Source organism: Heliangelus exortis, chromosome 19, assembly GCF_036169615.1.
Source record: "Heliangelus exortis chromosome 19, bHelExo1.hap1, whole genome shotgun sequence".
NCBI classification, from domain to species: Eukaryota; Metazoa; Chordata; class Aves; order Apodiformes; family Trochilidae; genus Heliangelus; species Heliangelus exortis.
The window spans coordinates 3,105,562-3,122,953 of NC_092440.1; the positions used below are offsets into that span (position 1 = coordinate 3,105,562).

General features: G+C 52.5%; 2 protein-coding genes across 12 annotated transcripts in view; both read right to left on the bottom strand.

The window, feature by feature from the left end:
- LOC139805025 (transmembrane protein 17B-like) lies at positions 1 to 2,699 on the bottom strand. The gene is made up of 4 exons (XM_071762962.1): positions 2,109 to 2,699; positions 1,680 to 1,783; positions 1,188 to 1,301; positions 1 to 792 (listed from the first exon to the last, which is right to left on the bottom strand). Exons 1-4 carry the CDS (start codon positions 2,224 to 2,226, stop codon positions 469 to 471), a joined length of 660 nt encoding a protein of 219 aa, XP_071619063.1. The 5' UTR covers positions 2,227 to 2,699; the 3' UTR covers positions 1 to 468.
- Positions 2,700 to 3,169: 470 nt separating this feature from the next.
- The window catches only part of AIFM3 (AIF family member 3), a 34,713-nt gene continuing 20,490 nt past the window's right edge, over positions 3,170 to 17,392 (bottom strand). For 5 of the 11 annotated variants that reach the window (XM_071762949.1, XM_071762948.1, XM_071762947.1 and 2 more), the window contains 14 exons: positions 16,221 to 16,307; positions 15,162 to 15,253; positions 14,407 to 14,537; positions 13,227 to 13,342; positions 12,809 to 12,880; positions 12,453 to 12,516; positions 11,355 to 11,431; positions 10,533 to 10,650; positions 9,719 to 9,817; positions 9,237 to 9,312; positions 7,665 to 7,724; positions 6,044 to 6,148; positions 5,058 to 5,078; positions 3,170 to 4,446 (listed from right to left, as the gene is read on the bottom strand). In XM_071762949.1, coding sequence (XP_071619050.1) covers positions 4,407 to 4,446; positions 5,058 to 5,078; positions 6,044 to 6,148; positions 7,665 to 7,724; positions 9,237 to 9,312; positions 9,719 to 9,817; positions 10,533 to 10,650; positions 11,355 to 11,431; positions 12,453 to 12,516; positions 12,809 to 12,880; positions 13,227 to 13,342; positions 14,407 to 14,537; positions 15,162 to 15,253; positions 16,221 to 16,307 — 1,158 coding nt within the window. In that variant the 3' untranslated portion in view covers positions 3,170 to 4,406. The remainder of the gene's footprint in view (positions 4,447 to 5,057; positions 5,079 to 6,043; positions 6,149 to 7,664; positions 7,725 to 9,236; positions 9,313 to 9,718; positions 9,818 to 10,532; positions 10,651 to 11,354; positions 11,432 to 12,452; positions 12,517 to 12,808; positions 12,881 to 13,226; positions 13,343 to 14,406; positions 14,538 to 15,161; positions 15,254 to 16,220; positions 16,308 to 17,392) is intronic. The other 6 variants (XM_071762953.1, XM_071762956.1, XM_071762950.1 and 3 more) reach the window with 3 other exon arrangements.

The following is a 17,392-nucleotide window of genomic DNA, read 5'->3' on the forward strand; positions in this document are numbered from 1 at the left end:
GCTCTGCACTGTCTCTAACCCGGGGAGTGGCTGCAAAAGTTTCATGGTGCTCACACCTTTCAGCACCCTGCATGCTTCCAGCTGGGATGGCTTCACAGGAGCCACCCAGATCCTCAGGCTCTCCCCAGGGAGCAGCAGGGCCAGGTCACTGTGCCCTCCATCATTTCAGCTCTGATCAGAGAGGGTTTAAGAGCCAAGTTCACGGTGGCAGTCCCCAGCAGGTACTTGCTTGCAGTGGGTACAGTGGCTCCTGCCCCCCCCTGGTTCCTGCCTCTTGCAGGGCTGATGCTCAGAGGGTGCTCTGGGGTGAGTCTGAGCATTTTGGAGGTGCTGAACCCCACAGTCCCACCTGGGGCTGTGTCAGCCTGGTGCAGGGCAGGCCAGGTGTGTGCCCCCAGGGTGCTCTAGGAACCCCACAAGCCCCCAGACTCACACAGTGTGGAGGTGCAGGGGGAGCCCCAGCTCTGTTTAATGCTCCCTGACTGGGTGGGCTTGAGGGGTCCCATGGCATTCCCCCTGCTGCCCTGCCTGCCCCCCCATGCACCCCTGGCCCGGCTGTCCCGTGCTGCCCCCCTTGAACTGCCGCAGGTAGAACTGTGCTGCCAGCTGCTTGGTCATGGTCTTGAGAGCAAAGAGGGCAGCCAGGATCTCGGCGAGGAGGAAGGCCAAGAGTAGGCTGTGCACAGCCATCTCCAGAGGTAGGCGGATGGTGTGGCTGTCTGTCAGCAGGAAGAGCAGGAGCGGGAGCTGGATCAGGAAGGAGATGAGGAGGAACCCGGCCAGCTCGGGCACCTGTGGAACCAGAGGCCAGTTTCGGGGTCAGGGGGGACCCTCTCTGCCTCCAGAGCTCCCTGCATCAGCCACTCTGCTGGCCTCAGCACTCGGGTACCAGGGATGTCCCTGCCATGTGGAGCTGTGCCTGGATGTGGTCAGGTGCTCTCAAGGCCAGCAGTTGAGAATCACACTTGCAGCACACAGAGGGATACAGCAGGAGAAAGAATGGGTCTTCTTGATCCCCTGACTCCAGGTGCTTCCTGCACCCACGATTCCCTCCCAGGCCACCTCCAGGAGGAAGGGGTGGTCCCTGAGGTGCTGGGAGAGGGGACATCCAGCACAGCCACAGCTCCAGCATCAGAGCCACATTGAGCACAGGGGACTAGTGGCCAGGACAGAGGGACAACATTTACCTTCTCCTGCAGGTTCCCCACGTAGCCCAGGTAGAGGCGGGAGCCCTCAGCCAGGCAGAGGATGAGGAAGGCAGTGACCAACAGGAACTGGTAATACTGTGGCAGCAGGTGGTACTGTAATGGGGACACAGCCTCGTCCCAGACAGCCCTGTGCCTTGTGCCCAGCTCTCCATGCCCAGTTTCCCCTGTGCCCCATGCCCTGTGCCCTCCTCCCCATGCTCTGCCAGCTCTCTCATGCTTGTCCCCAGTCCTGCCCACTCTGCCCTCTCAGTTAAATCTTCCCTGCTTGGAAAATTTGATGTTTTTTCTCATCATTTCCATTTCTGGGAGCTGGAGAGGAACCATCTCATCTAGTGGAGGACAGGATATTTTGGGCCCACACATCACCTTTGCAGATCCCCCCAGCCCCTCTTCCTAGTTCAGCATGGCCCCTGTGTGCCCAGGGAGGCAGGAGCTGGCTCACCCCCCACCATGTGCCCCACAGGATGGTACCTTCAGCTGCAGCATCATCCCCTCGGACAGGCACCAGACAGGAAAGAAGTAGACGTTGAAGTAGAGCATCATCTGGAGGGGCAAGCTGGACAGCACCTCGTGGGCTAAAGCAGGGCAAGCAGAGGTGGACAGGGCTGCCCAGCACCCCCAGGAGCTCACTGCCCAAGAGGACCCCGAGTCTTGCAGCGCACGGAGGGGCAAGCCATGACCCCTGCCATGCTTTGGGGGGCAGCTGGGTAGAAAGAATGGCTGTTTACAGCAAACACCCTTATTTTTGCTCCCCCTTTTCAAAGGATGGGTTCAGGGACCCTTCGGGTGCTCCTCACTCAGGGGCACACACGTATTTGGATGATGGGCTGTGCTCCTGGTAATGAAGCAAAAGCAAACTCCCCACACCCCAACCTCTCTGCCTGAGCCCTGCTGCCATACCTGAGTGGTAGGTGTGGGCAACGCCACTGTCCCACGTCTTGTTGTTGACAAAGAGGGAGTTGCTGAAGGCCACCAGGCCCCGGCGCAGGTTCAGGGGCAGAGGGGTGCTCACAGCCATGCCCAGCAGCTGAGCCTCACTTGCCCCGGCCAGGCTCTGAATGGATTAGCTAGAAACTAATTAATGGGATGACAGGTCAGGCTAATGTGCAGGGTCGCCCAGCCATTGGCTGCTAGGTACAAGGCTGCTGGGCAGGGAGGAGGATGCAGGGAAAGCAAATCCCCCCCAGGGACACCAAACCCACACAGGAGCCAGAAAGACACAGAGCATCTCCCCTCCACAGGAGTTCCCAGGGGTGAGCAGCACCCATGACCGTGATGGGACACAGTGGTATCCCCAGCCCATGCACCCCATGGGCAACACTCTGCTCCACCACACTCCCCCAGCCAGGTTGTGTCTACCTCATTATTGTTCAAAGCTCCCTGACAGGCAAGGGTGCCCAGATGTTACTTTTTGCCAGAAACGCTTTTCAAAAGCCTTCGGGCTCATGGAGAATTTTGCCCATCACTGAGAACTTCCCAGCTAACAGGCCACCCCTGCGGACCCCACACTGCCCAGCCTTCTTCCTTCTCCAAGCCCCATCCAACCTGGCCTTCAACACTTCAGAGGGAGCAAAGCAAGGACTAAATGCCAGTAGATGAATAGAGATCTTTTGGGACCTAAGATGAGACAAGTTCACATCCCTCTGTGGATCCAGCAGATATCAAAATGTTCAGGATGAGAACCCTGTTTGTTGCTGCACACTGGAGAACACACATTCCTGCCTGGTGTCCCCTCTGGTCATGCTGCCTGGGGAAACCTTGCAGTGAAACCAGAAAGGATCAATCAGAGACATGACAGACAACTGGGGAAGTTTGTACCAAATAAAGATCAGGAAGTCTGGAGATGAACACAGGACAGCTGGAGACAAATGGGAAGCCCCCACAGAAAAGGTGCAGGCACCACCAAGCCAACCTGCAGAGGTGACCCAAAGCCTTGGCAGGAACCAGAGATGATCCAGATCTCAAGAATAGTACTGCTTTAATTCATAGGGGGTGAATCAAATTGAAAATATAAATCCATCTGCTTCAGGCTCAGAGTAAAACACTGACAGAGAAGAGACCTCGCTCAGGAGAGAGGCTTTCCAAGGGGGCTTTCTCACCTCCCCACTTTGCTGGGATGATGGACAGGAGACAGGTCCACCCCTGAGCTGGGGATAAAGCTCTTCCTTCCCGCAGGGGACAGAAAACACCGACAGCAGAGCACCGACATGGGCAGCCCATGAGACAAGAGATACAGCTGTGTCATCAACTGACAGGATGAACGAGGGACAGACAGAAATACTCTTCTGGCTACTTTTCCTTGAGTAACATCTCAGCAACAGCACTAATCCTGTAATAATCATTAGGGAGAGAGACATCACGAGGCTCTCTGGGAGGATGGCAACTGGGTCTGGGGGATGCTGTTGGTGAGCTCCGCACCCTGGGGGCTGCTCAAGAGCTACCCAAGCCCCAGCGAAGCCCCAGGCAATGCGAGAAGCCATGTCCAGTCCCTTCCCTACCTGGAAATGGGGAGATGCTGTGAGTGCCGGGACAGGGACTGTAGAGCCCTTGGCTTGGGCAGAGACTCCCCTCTGTGGGGGGTTGGAAGGAGTGAGCAACCTGAAGGATGGAGAATTCCAAACACAAATACAGGTGGTACTGAGACCTCCCGGTGTGACCCATTTTCCTGCCCCTCTGGGTGCCTCCTGAGGCAGTGGGTGTGGGGACAGCTGTGGCAAGCACTTCAGCCATGCAGAGAGGGTGTGGGTGCCAGGCTCCGCAGGGATGTGCATCGGAGCTCTGCTGGGATCCAAGAGCATTTGGGAGGGGCAATGTGCCTGAAAGCACAGGGAGCAATGAAAGGCACTCGTGCTTCTTACTGGGGTGAGGGACATGCTTGGGACAGACCTGCCTGGGGACCCCCGAGTCTGTCAGCAGAAGCCCAAGCCCCGTGGTGTCCCTGCCTGCTGCCCGTGCCATGCTCCTCTCTCTCCAGGAGCTGATTTTTCAGCATCCCACAGGAATTGCAACAGCTGAGCCCCAGCCCAGTAGGCACTGGGGCAGAGGAGCCATGCTGGGAAGGAAAGTGAGCAGTGAGAGGCTCCGGGTTCATCCAGGTCTCAAAGGAGATGCTCAGCCACGGTGTTCCCACTCGCCTGGAGCTGGCAGCTCGTGTCCCCACAGTGAGTACAGTGTCAGGAGGCACAGCCCCCTGCAGCATTAGCAGCCTTTCCCAGTTAGCCAAGACATATCTCCAGTTCTAAAAAAAAAAAAAAAAAAAAAAAAAAAGAGAAAAAAAACAACAGCACTGGGAGATGTTTCCCAACAAGAGCAAGCAAAGGTGCTGGGTGTGCCTGGGTGCTTCCAGGCACCAGTCTGGTCATCAGCCTTTTGTCCCCACCCTCGACCCTGTGCTGCTCTGCTCAGAGGCACAGCCCAGGCAGGAAAGCAATTCCCCTTCCTCTGCCCTGATTCACATGCTACTAAAACTGCCCAAAACCTCATGCATAGATCCTTGACTCCATGTAAAACTGAATTCAAACTGTTTTGGTTTTTTTTTAACTTAAGCCCTTCAGGCATTCAGCTGAAGACTGATGGCACCACATGGAGGGTGTCTGCCTGAACAAGCAGGGTCCCAGCAGACACCCTGCTAAGGGTAGGGAACAACGGTGCCCCCCTGGGTCCCAACTCCTGCCACCTCCAGCCCCACCAGCCAGGCCAGCAGCACCACCCCTGGGGACAAGGGGGCTGCAAAACATGGACACAGCTGTAACAAGTGTCCCCATGCAGGAACCAGGGCCATGGCCCAAGCAAGGGTCCAGCTGTCCCTCCTTCCAGCTCTTCACCCCCAGAACCCCAAACTGAACGTACTTGCCGTGATGGACAAACAGCCTGAAAGGTGCGAAAGCAGCAGGAGACAAGAGAGAGAAGAGACAGTCAGGGATGGGTGGTCTGGCATCCCCCAGGCTTGTAGAGTCCCACCATGGGGGCTTGCAGCTGCCTCCAGGCCAGGCTGCCCATGAGATGCCACCTCCCTCCCAGCCACCAACAGGGTGTCCAGCAACTTTTTCCCCATGCACTGGAGGAGATGAGCACATCCCTGCCCTGGGCTGTGTGGGCCCTTTCCAGGGGTGCCCGGGGTCTTAGAGTACTTCTACAAGCTACTAAGAGCTTTTGAAGAAATCTGCTTTTACTCCAGATGTGGAACAAAAGTATTTTTAACTGATGGAAACACCCTAGGGACAAGGACCCACATTTCCCCCTTTGCTCTTACTCCCACTCTAAGAACTCTGTTCCCCCATTGGCCTCCCAGCAGGACATGCAGGGCTATGCTCTTTCTGGGGCAAAGTCTTAAAAACAAGGTGAAAGGAGAAAAATGCATTTTGCCTGTGAGCTACACCTCAGTGAACCAGAGACTGAGACCCCAAGGACTGGTGTCCCATCACCACAAACTCTCTGGGCTTTGCTCCTGCAGATACTGTGCCCAGAGAGCACATCCAGCCCCTCTCTGTGGGTGCCCTTGGTAGAGTGGGTGCTCAGGGACACCCCAGCACCGGGCAGTGCTGCCTGGGTGATGTGACAGCATTCAGTGGCACTGAGCATCCCTGTTCCACCAAGTCTGAGCAAGGCTTTGAATCCTGGTGTTTCAGACAAACCCTGGGGTGAGGGATGCCAGAGCTGGAGGATGAAGTGAGTGGGGCAAGGGGATAGGAGCAGGCTCTGGAGTAGGAAGCAGCAGAAGAGAGTTGCCCAGTGCCCAGTGGGTCCTTTCTTAGAGTGCTCAGCCCTGTCTGCACCCCACAGCTGAGCTCAGTCCCTGCCCCAGCACTGCCAGTTCCCACAGTGTCCCTACTTACTCCACGTCACGCTTCCGGATGGTCCTGCCAGCAGCCAGAACCTCAGCCACCTTGGACACAATGGGGTCGTAGTTCATGCTGGCCACAGCCACCACCTCGTCGCTCCTAGGGCCAGGCAGAGCAGAGAGGTCAGGGCAGCTCCAGGTGGCTACAGCTCCATCACCCAAAAAGCAGCATGAAGAGAAGCAGGAAGCAAAGAGAAACACCTGGTGCTCCGGAGTAAGGACACATCCTGAGGCATGAGCACCATGGGGACTGTGCAAGTGGTGTGGGACAAGGACAGAAGGTGGCTCAGAGCTGGCACTGCAGGCTGACCCCACTGGGAATAAGGGATGGAATATCATGGTTTGAGTGGACCAGGCTAATTTTTGGTACAAATATGAGAACCTAAAGAGAGTCTTTAAAACGCTGAGGGATCTGAGTGGGGTGGAACAGAGAGGGGTCGGGATTCCCCTCCCATTTCCTACCATGCTCTTTAAAAGCCAGGATGACTGGGAGCCCTGTTCCAGTAAACCTGTTCTAGTTTTGATTTCCAACCTTTATGTTCCCTTAATCCCCTTTCATCTTCCCCTGGGAGGGGGGAGGGAGGAAACACAGAGCAATGCTGTCCTCTGGCTTTTGCTTTGCCCTGACTACTCAACCATGACACCCATCCATCAAAACCAGGGGGAGATGTGCTATCCCAAGGGATGGAATAACCAAGGTGTGCAAGGGAGGAAAAGGAAGCCTTAAACCCACCAGCTGCCCCACCAAGTACCTGACACAGGAAGGTGAGTACAGCCCAAACATTTCCCTCTGCAAGACACAGGGTAGCTGGGCCATGTGTGACATAAATCATGGCTGGGGGTTGGAGAGTCCCACATCAGCACATTTTGTCTGGCAGACAGGGAAGCTAGGAGGAACCCCTTTTTTTTGAAGAGGTTTTTTGAGGCAACAAGGGTGCCCTCCCTGCAATTGGGATTTGGAGCAAGCTTTGGCATAAAGGGAAGATGGAGCCCTCTGGATGAGCACTGGCTCTAGATCATCTTCCCTTCCTCTGCAGAGCTCAACACAGTGGAAATGGGGAACCACAACAAACCCCTGGATTTCCCAAGATCTCCAAGGTTTAGAGGGGGGATGACACTGGTCTGTCCTGGCTGAGGTGCTACAGCAAAAGTCCCATGGGGACCCCTGTGGGGCCCCATCCTGTCCACCTCTTGGCACAGGGCCTCCTGCTGACCCCTCTATGGCTCACTCTGCTCTCAGCAGGGGTGAGTGAACAGATTTCATTTTCGAAGTCTGGGAGGAAAAAAGAGCCTTATTAGGAAGGTCAGTGCTGAGGACAAGCTCCAGGAGTGGGAGCCACCAATGGTTCATGCAACAACTGAGACAGCATGCATCAGGAGAGGAGTCCAAACCCCTGGGTGAGCATGGCAGAAGGAAACAGGAGGAGATGGGTGATTTGAGACAGTGTCCTCAGTCCAAAAGCAGTAACACCAACCAGCAGAACTATCACCAACTGAGAAAAAGAATAAACTCTCCCAATGGCCTCTCACAGGAGCAGAACAGGGATTTGACGAGAGCTGAGCAGAGCAGCGGGAGGTGCACCCGCTGGCCCCACCACCCAGTGCTCCCCCTGTACCTCTGGCTCTCGGAGCAGGAAGCCACCCTGGTACCCAAAAGCCACCTCTGGGAGCCCCTCCTGGGTGTCAGAAAACACAGGGCTCAGCACCCACCCTGCTGCTGCTGCCCCCATAGCCACCCTCACCCCCAGACACCTTAGCACTGGATGTTCTAACCAGGGTGAGGACAAAGAGTTGAATGTCCCAGCATGAAAAGGAGGAACAGAGGTTTCAGAGATGACATCCTGGGAGGTGCCAGGTGCTGCTATGGCCATGGGACACCCAGTGGCTGCCGGGCTGCTCCCTAGGGGATGCAGCAGCAAAAGAGCACCCAGCTCTGCAAACCCCTGCAGCAGAACTGACAGAAACAGCAGCCTTTAATCTTCCCCTGGCTCACACACAGTGAGCAAATGGCACCTTTTAAAATACTGCTCTGGCCTTCTGGGACTGAAATGCATCTCAGAGTAGGGGGGGAGAGGCTCATGGTGCCCAATGCTGTAGAAGGGGAACATCCACATGCAAAGGGCTCCTGGTTGCTGGGGAATGTTGGAGCTCCATCGTTTTTATCTGAGGTGTGCTGAAACCAGGAGAAGGAGGGTGGGTGCTGGGGGCCCAGCTGGCTCATGCCACAGGGTGATAAGGTGATTCCTGCACCTCCCCAAGCCCAATGGACACATTTGACTGACAGGCTCCATCCTGGAGTGATGGGGCAAGCAGCCACCCCTGGGGAGGGGACATGGAGGGGAGGCCATGAGGGATACTGGGCAGGGGATGTCGGGGCAGGCAGCCCTGGTGAGCTGAGCTCCTGCCCACAGCTCCTTCCTGTTCCTGCCAGGACACCACTGCTGGGCAGCTGGACCACCGAGCTGGAAAACCTTCCCTCCCCTACTTTCACCTCTCCATCCTCACTTTTAGAAAGCCCTAGAAGAAATCCACCCCCATCTCCAGGCATAATGTGGCTCTGTGGCCATTGGACTGAGATGGGGATGGGACAAAGGCAATAAAAAAATAAATGACAGCAAATATTTGGGGGACAAATCCATGGGACAGTCTAAGCAGCCAGTGGGGCTCAAGAACAGCCAAGGAAACACATCCCAGTGTCCCCACATCTCAGGAAAATATTCCCAGAGAGGCCCCATGCTAGGGGTAGCTGAGTTGCATTGAAGGTGCAGCAAAAGATCCTGAACTCTTGAAAACCTTCACAGCTTGTTCAGACACAGAAGAACTTTTTGAGCTTAATTTTTCAAACCAGAAGAAACAGTGATGCCTGAGCTCACAGTGCAGCTCTGGTCACAAATCATTAACACATTGATGAGATGGGAAGGAAATATTTGATGGGTATTGATTGCCAGCAACAAATTAATAGGAGCCATTATCTACTCTCAGATATTAGGTGAACAGAAGTGCTTGCATCTGGATCAAAGACCAGTTTAACTTGCTTAGCACCTTGTTTCCCTTGGGCCTTTTATTAATATCCTGCAACCTTGTTGTCCAGAGAGGAACTGACAAACTCTGGCAAAAATATTTTCCAGCCTAGCAGAACAAGCTTAGATGAATGCCTGTGCAGGAATGTGGAGAAGAGAAACACTTACTTTGTATAAAATGCCACAAACTTCAGTTCGTCTAAATCTCCCTGAATGACAACATCATCAAATCCTTCCCCGTGGCCTGGAAGGCAGAAAATAAGTAGATTCAGCAATAGTCCCCCTGGATCCAACTCTAGGCCCTAGGAGAGAGTGTTTCAGTCCAGAGCTACACAAGGAGCATTCTGCAGTCACCAAGAGATCAGCACCAGAAGATGAGGACACCAAAAAGAAAAGAAGAACAAGTTCAGGGGGACCATCTGTGTTCGTGCTGGCATCATCCATGGTGGCCACAACCACTTCTCTGACCCTGTGCCAGGAGCAGACAGGTTTCAGAGGAGATACCAAACCCCTCCAGAGCCAGGAAGGGAAGCAGACCCAAGGCAGAGGTTGGCATGGAGGCTCCCCAGAACAGGAGGTGTCTGTGGCTTCCCTTTCCTGGGACACTTCTGCCAACACAGACCCTACAGCAGCCTTGGAGAGCCCCTTACCTGCATATCGGATGCTCTTCCCAAACATGGCTGTCCACAGGTAGGGGACAGTGCTGAGCTCCATGCCATGGGCCAGCATGTTCAATGCAGCAACGCGCCCTGGTGGAGAGAGGCAGCAGAATAAGTGAGGAAGCTCAAAGCCAGGGTGAGCAGCTGGGTCTGACCTCAGGTGAAAGCACAGCACCCACAGCTCTAGAACCAGAGTACAGGGGAACCAAGACCTTCTGCCTGGGTAAAAAATCAAAATCTCATTGTCCAAGGCTGGGTTTGGATGCTACCTGGGCAAGCAGCTCCTCCTGACCCATCACCTCCACTGGCAAGAGCAACATGATCAACAGCCTGCTTGAACCCAGCTTCTGCAGGAGGGGCAAGGCTGGGAGTTCACTGAGCTCCTACTGCCAGTGGGATGGGATGGGATGGGATGGGATGGGATGGGATGGGATGGGATGGGATGGGATGGGATGGGATGGGATGGGATGGGATGGGATGGGATGGATGAACCCCCAGGAAACATGGAGACTGTTGGTATACAGTCCTTGTACCCAGGGTACACACACCACCAAAGTCCCACACCACTTTGAAGGTGTGATTCCAAAACCTCTCACCCATGGCAATCACCCAGAGGTCAACCTCCTCCAGCAGCTGTGGCCTCAGGAAGCTGGAGGGCAGCTGATCATGCCAGGATTTCCAAGCTTGCTGGCATGATGGGGAGAAAGGTTTCTGCTTTGCAGCACACTCCTAGGCTGCCCCAGAACCAGAAAAGGTTCTTTTCCAGAAGCAATTCGCTGTTGCAAAGTCACTGAAAGGCACCTACCATGCATGTGGGCCATCTGCCAGTGAGGGACGTTCACCTTCTTGTTATTCCTCAGGGCCAGGGGGAAGGTGACAGCATCACCAGCTGCAAAGACCCCGGGGATGTTGGTTTGCATCATCTGCAGGGGGAAGCAGGAGTGGGGGTCAGCGGGTTCTGCATTCCTGAGAACAGGACTAGGGAACTGCTCTGGGGCAGCCCTGGACACACATGGACAAGCTCTGCTCAGCTGTGGGTCCCAGGTGGGGTTTATTTAACACCTTTCAGAGCAGATCAGGGGGCTGGGACATCTCCCAGCTCTCTGCCAGGGCATTACCTCGTAAAGGGAGACACAGGAGTTCCTGGAACCCTGCTCAGTCTGTCAGTGTTTGCAAACAGAGCCTGGCCTGTGGCACCTTGGAGCAGTAAATGAGGGGGTGGGCAGCAATGAGCCCACCCCCCAGCAGGCTCCTCATGGCACACACCACCCCTTGGCACTAACACTGCTCCCATCAAGAATTATTCATGGTGGGAGGAAAGATGAGATCCTTCAGGATCCCGGAAAAGATGGATCTGTCTACATTTCTTGTCCCCCTAGAATATCTACTCCATTCCAGGGCAGCTCAGAGACAGATCCAAGCCACAGCATCCAGGTTTGGGGTTTGCAAACCCCCCAGTGAGCAGAGGATAGGGCCAGGTGCTCCATCATGATGTTCCCAGCATCCTAGCAGATGGAAAGCCACTGTGATCACTGCAATGGCCATTTGGAGCCCCAGGGAAGCTTCAGAGAAGCAAACACAGCTCCTCTCACCCTCTCCCCTGGCAGAGACTGCCCACCTTCCTCACCTTGTTGACCACAATGAAACCTTTGGAGTCAATGTTGATGCCACTCTGCTTGAGGAAGCCAGTTGCTGGGACTGCACCTGCAGAAGAAACATAAAACCGTTTGGGTTGGAAGGGACATAAAGCTCACGCAGTGCCATCCCTGCCATGGGCAGGGACACCTCCCACCAGCCCAGGCTGCTCCAAGCCCCATCCAACCTTCAACACTGCCAGGGATGGGGCAGCCACAGCTTCTCTGGGCAACCTGGGCCAGGGGCTCAGCACCCCCACACTGAATTTCTTCCTAATGTCTATCTTAAAGCTGCCCATTCCAGCTTGAAACCATTACTACTTATTCTACCACTACCTGCCCTTGTCCAAAGTCCCTCCCCAGCTTTACTGTAAGCCCCTCAGCACCTCAGGTCCCTGCACCACTGTAACCTGCTCACCACCTCTTTCTAAGACCAGAAGATAATTTTCAATCCACTTCTGTTTAGAGATAATTTTTTTAAAATTATTTAAAAGGAGGCCCTGGAATTTACAAACAGGGTTCCTCCACCTCCCCCACAACCTGTAGCTTTTCTTTAGCTTTTTTTTTATTATTATTTTATTTTATTTATTTATTTTCCCTCCAACCTTCACAAATTGCAATAAAATAACAAGAGCAGAATTGAACCAATTCTGTGATTCATTCAGGCCACAGCATTTTGAAAAGTTACAGAGTGAGAAAGTGAGATGGCTTTTTTTCCCTTAAGTGTAAAGAAAAAATACTCTCTTCTATGGCAGTAAAATTAATTTAAGGAAAAAATTAAACAAAGAGGAAAAAAGTTTACTGTGGGGATGTTTGGGAAAAAAAAAAAAACCCAAACAATTTGAGAGGATGGAATCGGTTTGAATGCTTCTTTGTTTGTTTTCTGGAATAACCAAACCCATCACTATTTTCCAGGTACAGTTAAAATTGAATTTTGGGGTGGAGGCTCTGGACAGGACTTTCTCAGCTGTGCTCATGTCCCAGCCAGCTTCCCAACCACCCAGGCCTGGAGACCCATTGCTGCCACATCCCCCCCAGCCTCTCCCAGCCCCCCCAGGTCTCAGCCCCACACTGGAGGAACAGCCCCTTACCCACACCAACCACACAGACATCGGCACGCAGGACCTTCCCACTCTTCAGCACCACCTCTTTCAGCTGCATGGGACATGTGGGGACATCAAGGTTAGTTTAGGGACAAAAAAAAACCCTGTGGCAGCAGCAATCCAGGCTAGCAGGGCGTTTTTGACATGCAGGTTGGCCATGACAAGGGCAGGAGATGAGAGCAGTGTAACAACCCACTAGAGCACATTTGGGGGCTAAATCCAGGAACATGAATTTCAGGTGCCAGGAAAGAGTAGAGGGCAAAAGCCAACAGTGACAAGAAGGGTAGTCCAGGAGGAGGGGAGCTGAAGGGGTGCCCACGGGGATCCCCCCACCCATGCCCTACCTTGCCCTCCTGCTCCCGCAGCTCTGACACCTCTGTCTGCATGTAGAACTTCACCCTGTTGTTCTCAAACATCTGGAGGGAAAACATGGGACAGAGTAGAGGACATCAGGGCCCTGAACCACCCCTGCTGCTGGTGTCCCTGTGCCCGCCACTCTGCCCTTCCCCACCTCAGGAACCCTTCAAACCACACTGCAAAGGGGGTCAGCCCCACCAACATCCCCAGTGTGGCCAGAGGAAGGTGCTCTACAGCATGTGGACCACGAGAGGGAAGACCCAGCCCCTTCTTTCCTTCTAGTGACGGCTGCCACCACAGCTTAATCAATAAACATCAAATAGCAGCTTCATTAGTGCAGTAAGTGAAACAAGCAGAACCCATTCTGCCACCAAAACCACCCCCGGGATCAGAAAGCAAAGTCACCTTCATGACAGCACGGCCAACCTTCTCCCCAAAGAACTTCTTGAAGGGGACTTCCTCCAGCTCCACCAGGGACACTGAGTGGGCCCTGTCTGCGAGGTAAGCAGCCACCTCCATCCCTGGGGAACAGAAGCAGGTCCGAGTGGCTGCAGGGGTCCCCCAGAGGTCCCCTCCAGCTGGGACGGCTGGAGCTGCTCTACTGGGAGATCTGGGATGCCACCAGAACTGTCAGCCACAAGGGCTACACCCTTTCAGACTTATTATTTATGACAATTTTTTATATGTGGGTTTCAAAGACCAAAGGGAAGGACCAGACATGATGAAGTCCCAGAGTGCCCCAGGAAGCTGGGGCACTTGGAGCAATGGACCTCAGATGAGGGGAACCTTTCTTTTACAGCTGTGATTCCTTACAGGTCATGAGCTGCAGGTGGAAAACAGCCCCTGTGACCAGCTGCTTTCTCTGATTAGAACAGGATCATTTTGGTGCTGGAAGTTTTGTGGGAGTCTTCACCAAGACATTTTCTATCAATGGATTTTTTTTCTAAATGGATCTTTTGAGTGACCTGCAGAGTTTGCAGTTGTCCCCTCCTCCAGAATGCTTTCCTGTAGATGGGAGTGATTGAACTACTAAAAAAAGATTTTTTTTAAAAAAAAAGAAAATCAAATACTGATCATTTTATAATAAATTCCCTGACTAATAACCACATATGTTTAAGGCTTCCAGGGATCCTCAATAATTTTGTTAGAACCATATCAAGCAGAAAGAAAAACCACCAAAAGTACTATAGGAATTTTCCTGTGTGTTTTAAAACTTAAGCACCCCACTAAAAATTAAAAGAGAAGTAAACCCACAGGCTTTCACCTACCAGCCAGCCTGAAGTCAAATCTAGACACAACAAATTTGAAACCACCTGAGCACCGGTGCTGGACTTGCCTTCTGCTTTTCAGCCTGGGACACCACTGTGTCCATGCAAGCTGCCAGCTCAGCCTCTTCAGCAAAATCAGTTTCTTCAGCAAGGAGATGTCCTTGGCACCCACCTGGAGCTGAAGTTTGGACTCTCCTAAGGTCTAGTTTAGGGGGGGTTATGTCTAACTGGGCACTGGCAAACTGGATGAGGGACTGGGATATGGATGGGATGACACGGCCACACGGGATGAAGAGACCTGAAGAGCAAGTTCTCACCCAGGAAGGATGCTCCCACAATAACCACGTTCTTGCTTGTGGCCAGCTTCACCACACGGTTGGCATCTTCAGGTGTCCGGATGTTGAAAACATTTTCCACTTCTTTGCCTTTGCAACTGAGAGCTTTGGGCCTGAAAAACACACACTGAGGGTGAATGGGCTACAAGGAAGCTGGGAAAAAAACTTTGGAAAAGGTCATGGAGTGACAGGATGAAGGGGAATGGCTGTAAACTGAAAGAGAGGAGTTTTAGGTTAGACATTAGGAGGAAATTCTTCACTGTGAGGGTGCTGAGCCCCTGGTTGCCCAGGCTGCCCAGAGGAGCTGTGGCTGCCCCATCCCTGGCAATGTTGAAGGCCCCAGGTTGGATGGGGCTTGGAGCAACCTGAGCTGGTGGGAGGTGTCCCTGCCCATGGCAAGGGGGTTGGAATGAGATGGTCTTCAAGGCACCTTCCAACCCAAACCAGTCTGGGATTCTATGATATAGAGATTTATGATCCAGATCTAAATCTAGATAGGGATATAGATAGATGATAGATGGTAGGTGATAGATCTAGCTCTAGATTTACAGATACAGTTACAGATACAGATATAGGTACAGACAACTTTTTCTAACTGTTCATTGCCTTTTCTGCAAACACTCTTACAACCAAATTCAGTGTCCAAACTCAATTGCCATATTTCACCCTGTATCCCCAGACACAAGCTCCTCACATTCTCAGATAAAAGTTTCTCTTGATATTTAAAATGTGCTTACGTGTTTCCAGTTGCTATCAGCAGCTTGTTGTATTCCATCTTAAATCCATCCTTGAACACAGCTACCTTGTTCTTGATATCCACTGCTGCAACCTGAAATCATTCCTAAATAATGTTAAGGGATGCAATCCCTGATGCTCACTGAGCTCCAAGCCCAACCAACCTGTGAGGTTTTAGTATCCTGTGTTCCTGTTCACAGCTTAGTCAACCCAGACTTTAAATATTCTCAGTTGCCTTGTCACAAATCTTTGAAGATATCCCAGTATAAAGAAAACAATGGGGAAGAAATGTTTAAACCATTACTGCCAGCACTGCCTGTGTGTTGACTATCCTAAGCCACCCCAAATCCATATGAGGACACTTGAAATTGGCAGGTAGGACATGATGGTCAGGTCACTACAGAGTTTGTAGAGGGTCCTTTCCACCATGAAAGGAATTGTATCAACTCTGCTTCTAAACAACCACAGGCAACCTGCACTTTGTGGCATAGAAAAGGGGCTGGGGCAGACCCAGTTTTTTTGGCAATGGCATCCACAGTCAAGAAGCTGGAGCACCTCCCCTTTGAAGATAGGCTGAAGAAGTTGGGGTTATTCAGCCTGGAGAAAAGGAGGCTCAGAGGTGACCTTATAGAGATGTAGAGACCTTATAGAGTACCTGAAGGGGCCTACAAGAAAGCTGGGGTAGGGCTTTTTACATGGGTGTGTGGTGAGAAGACAAGGGCCAACGGTTTAAAACTTGAAAAGGGGAAATTTACGTGAGACATTAGGAGGAATTTATGTGAGACATTGTGAGGGTGCTGAGCCCCTGGCCCAGGTTGCCCAGAGAAGCTGTGGCTGCTCCATCCCTGGCTGTGTTCCAGTCCAGGCTGGATAGGGCTTGGAGCAACCTGGGCAGGTGGGAAGTGTCCCTGCCCATGGCAGGGGGGTTGGAGCTGGATGGTCTTCAAGGTCCCTTCCAACCCAAACCATTCTATGATTCTAAGAACAGGGACAGCACCCACACTTGCCAGACACAGCCTTCACATAGTGGCACCTGCAGGTACCCACAGGACTCCCCTTACCTGCATTTCAGTCAGGACTTCGATGTCATAGGTGCAGAAGAACTCCTTTGGTCGCAGGGCAATCTGCTCCGGGTGGGAATCCATTGACTGCAATAAAAAGCAATTTTTCTGTCAGCTTCTGTGGGTGAAGGAGGCAAGGGGAGGAACACCTGATACCAGAGAGGTCAAGGCTGCAGTTTCAGGAGGCAAGACATCTGCTGCTTACAGCTTTGTGTACTCCTGTTAAGGACTCTTTCCAGGCTTAGTCCCATACACAACAGGATTCAGAAAAATCCCCCTTTTTTCCTAGCCTGTTCCTGAAACTTCTGCTTGACTGCAAGCTTCCCTGAGCTACCCAGCACAATCTCAATGGCTCTTGGATGCAGGTTTCAGCCAGCTGCTCCTCACTCCAAATAGGTCTTGTCCAAGAACAGAAATCATAGAACCATTGAATCATGTTGGTTGGAAAAGACCTCTAAGATCAAGTCCAACCATTTCCCCAGCACTGCCAAAGCCACCACAAATCCATGTCCCTCAGCACCATATCTACACAGCTTTGAAACCCCTCTGGTGATGAGGACTCCACCACTGCCCTGGGAACACTCTCCAAAAGCCACACACATATTTGCTGCCTCTGCAAATGACTTTGCCTTGGGGCTGGAAGCAGAGTTAGATGCTGCGATTGCAGAGTGCCCCCATAGACAGAAAGGGCAACACCCATTCCACCTGCTCTCACGTTATCTCCAAGCTTCAAGATGAAATGCTGCTGTCTGATAAGCAAGGCTCAGGAATCAGTCATAAAATCTGTGATTAGGTCATCCTCTGTCTACAAACTGGAATGCAAAATGGGCTGCATGCCAGAAAAAGTGATCCTTGCTCTGCAATCAAGTTACTGAGCTGTGATGATGATGATCACACATTATAGCATGGAGCATGGCTGGGCAGTGAGAACCACGCACCAATAAATAACCTGGTAGACAATGATATTTTTTTTATATGCCCCATTTCATTGTCCTAAAGATTTTGATGCGGAACAGTGATAATGAGATACATCCAAGCACAAGCTGGCCAGGACAGTTCTTGCTAGTCCTGTGAAAAATGAGCTTGCTTCTGTGCTGCAGTGCTCTTCATTCAGAGTTTGATCGACTCCTCTTTTGTGTTTCATGTTTCAGTCACCAACAGGAAAGAAAATT

Coding starts and splice junctions, on each gene's coding strand:
- LOC139805025 (XM_071762962.1), bottom strand. CDS start 2,226: ATGGCTGTGAGCACCCCTCTGCCCCTGAACCTGCGCCGGGGCCTGGTG. Junction 1,302..1,679: donor GGATGATGCTGCAGCTGAAG/GTACCATCCTGT, acceptor TCCCCATTACAG/TACCACCTGCTGCCACAGTA. Junction 793..1,187: donor TGGGGAACCTGCAGGAGAAG/GTAAATGTTGTC, acceptor CTGGTTCCACAG/GTGCCCGAGCTGGCCGGGTT.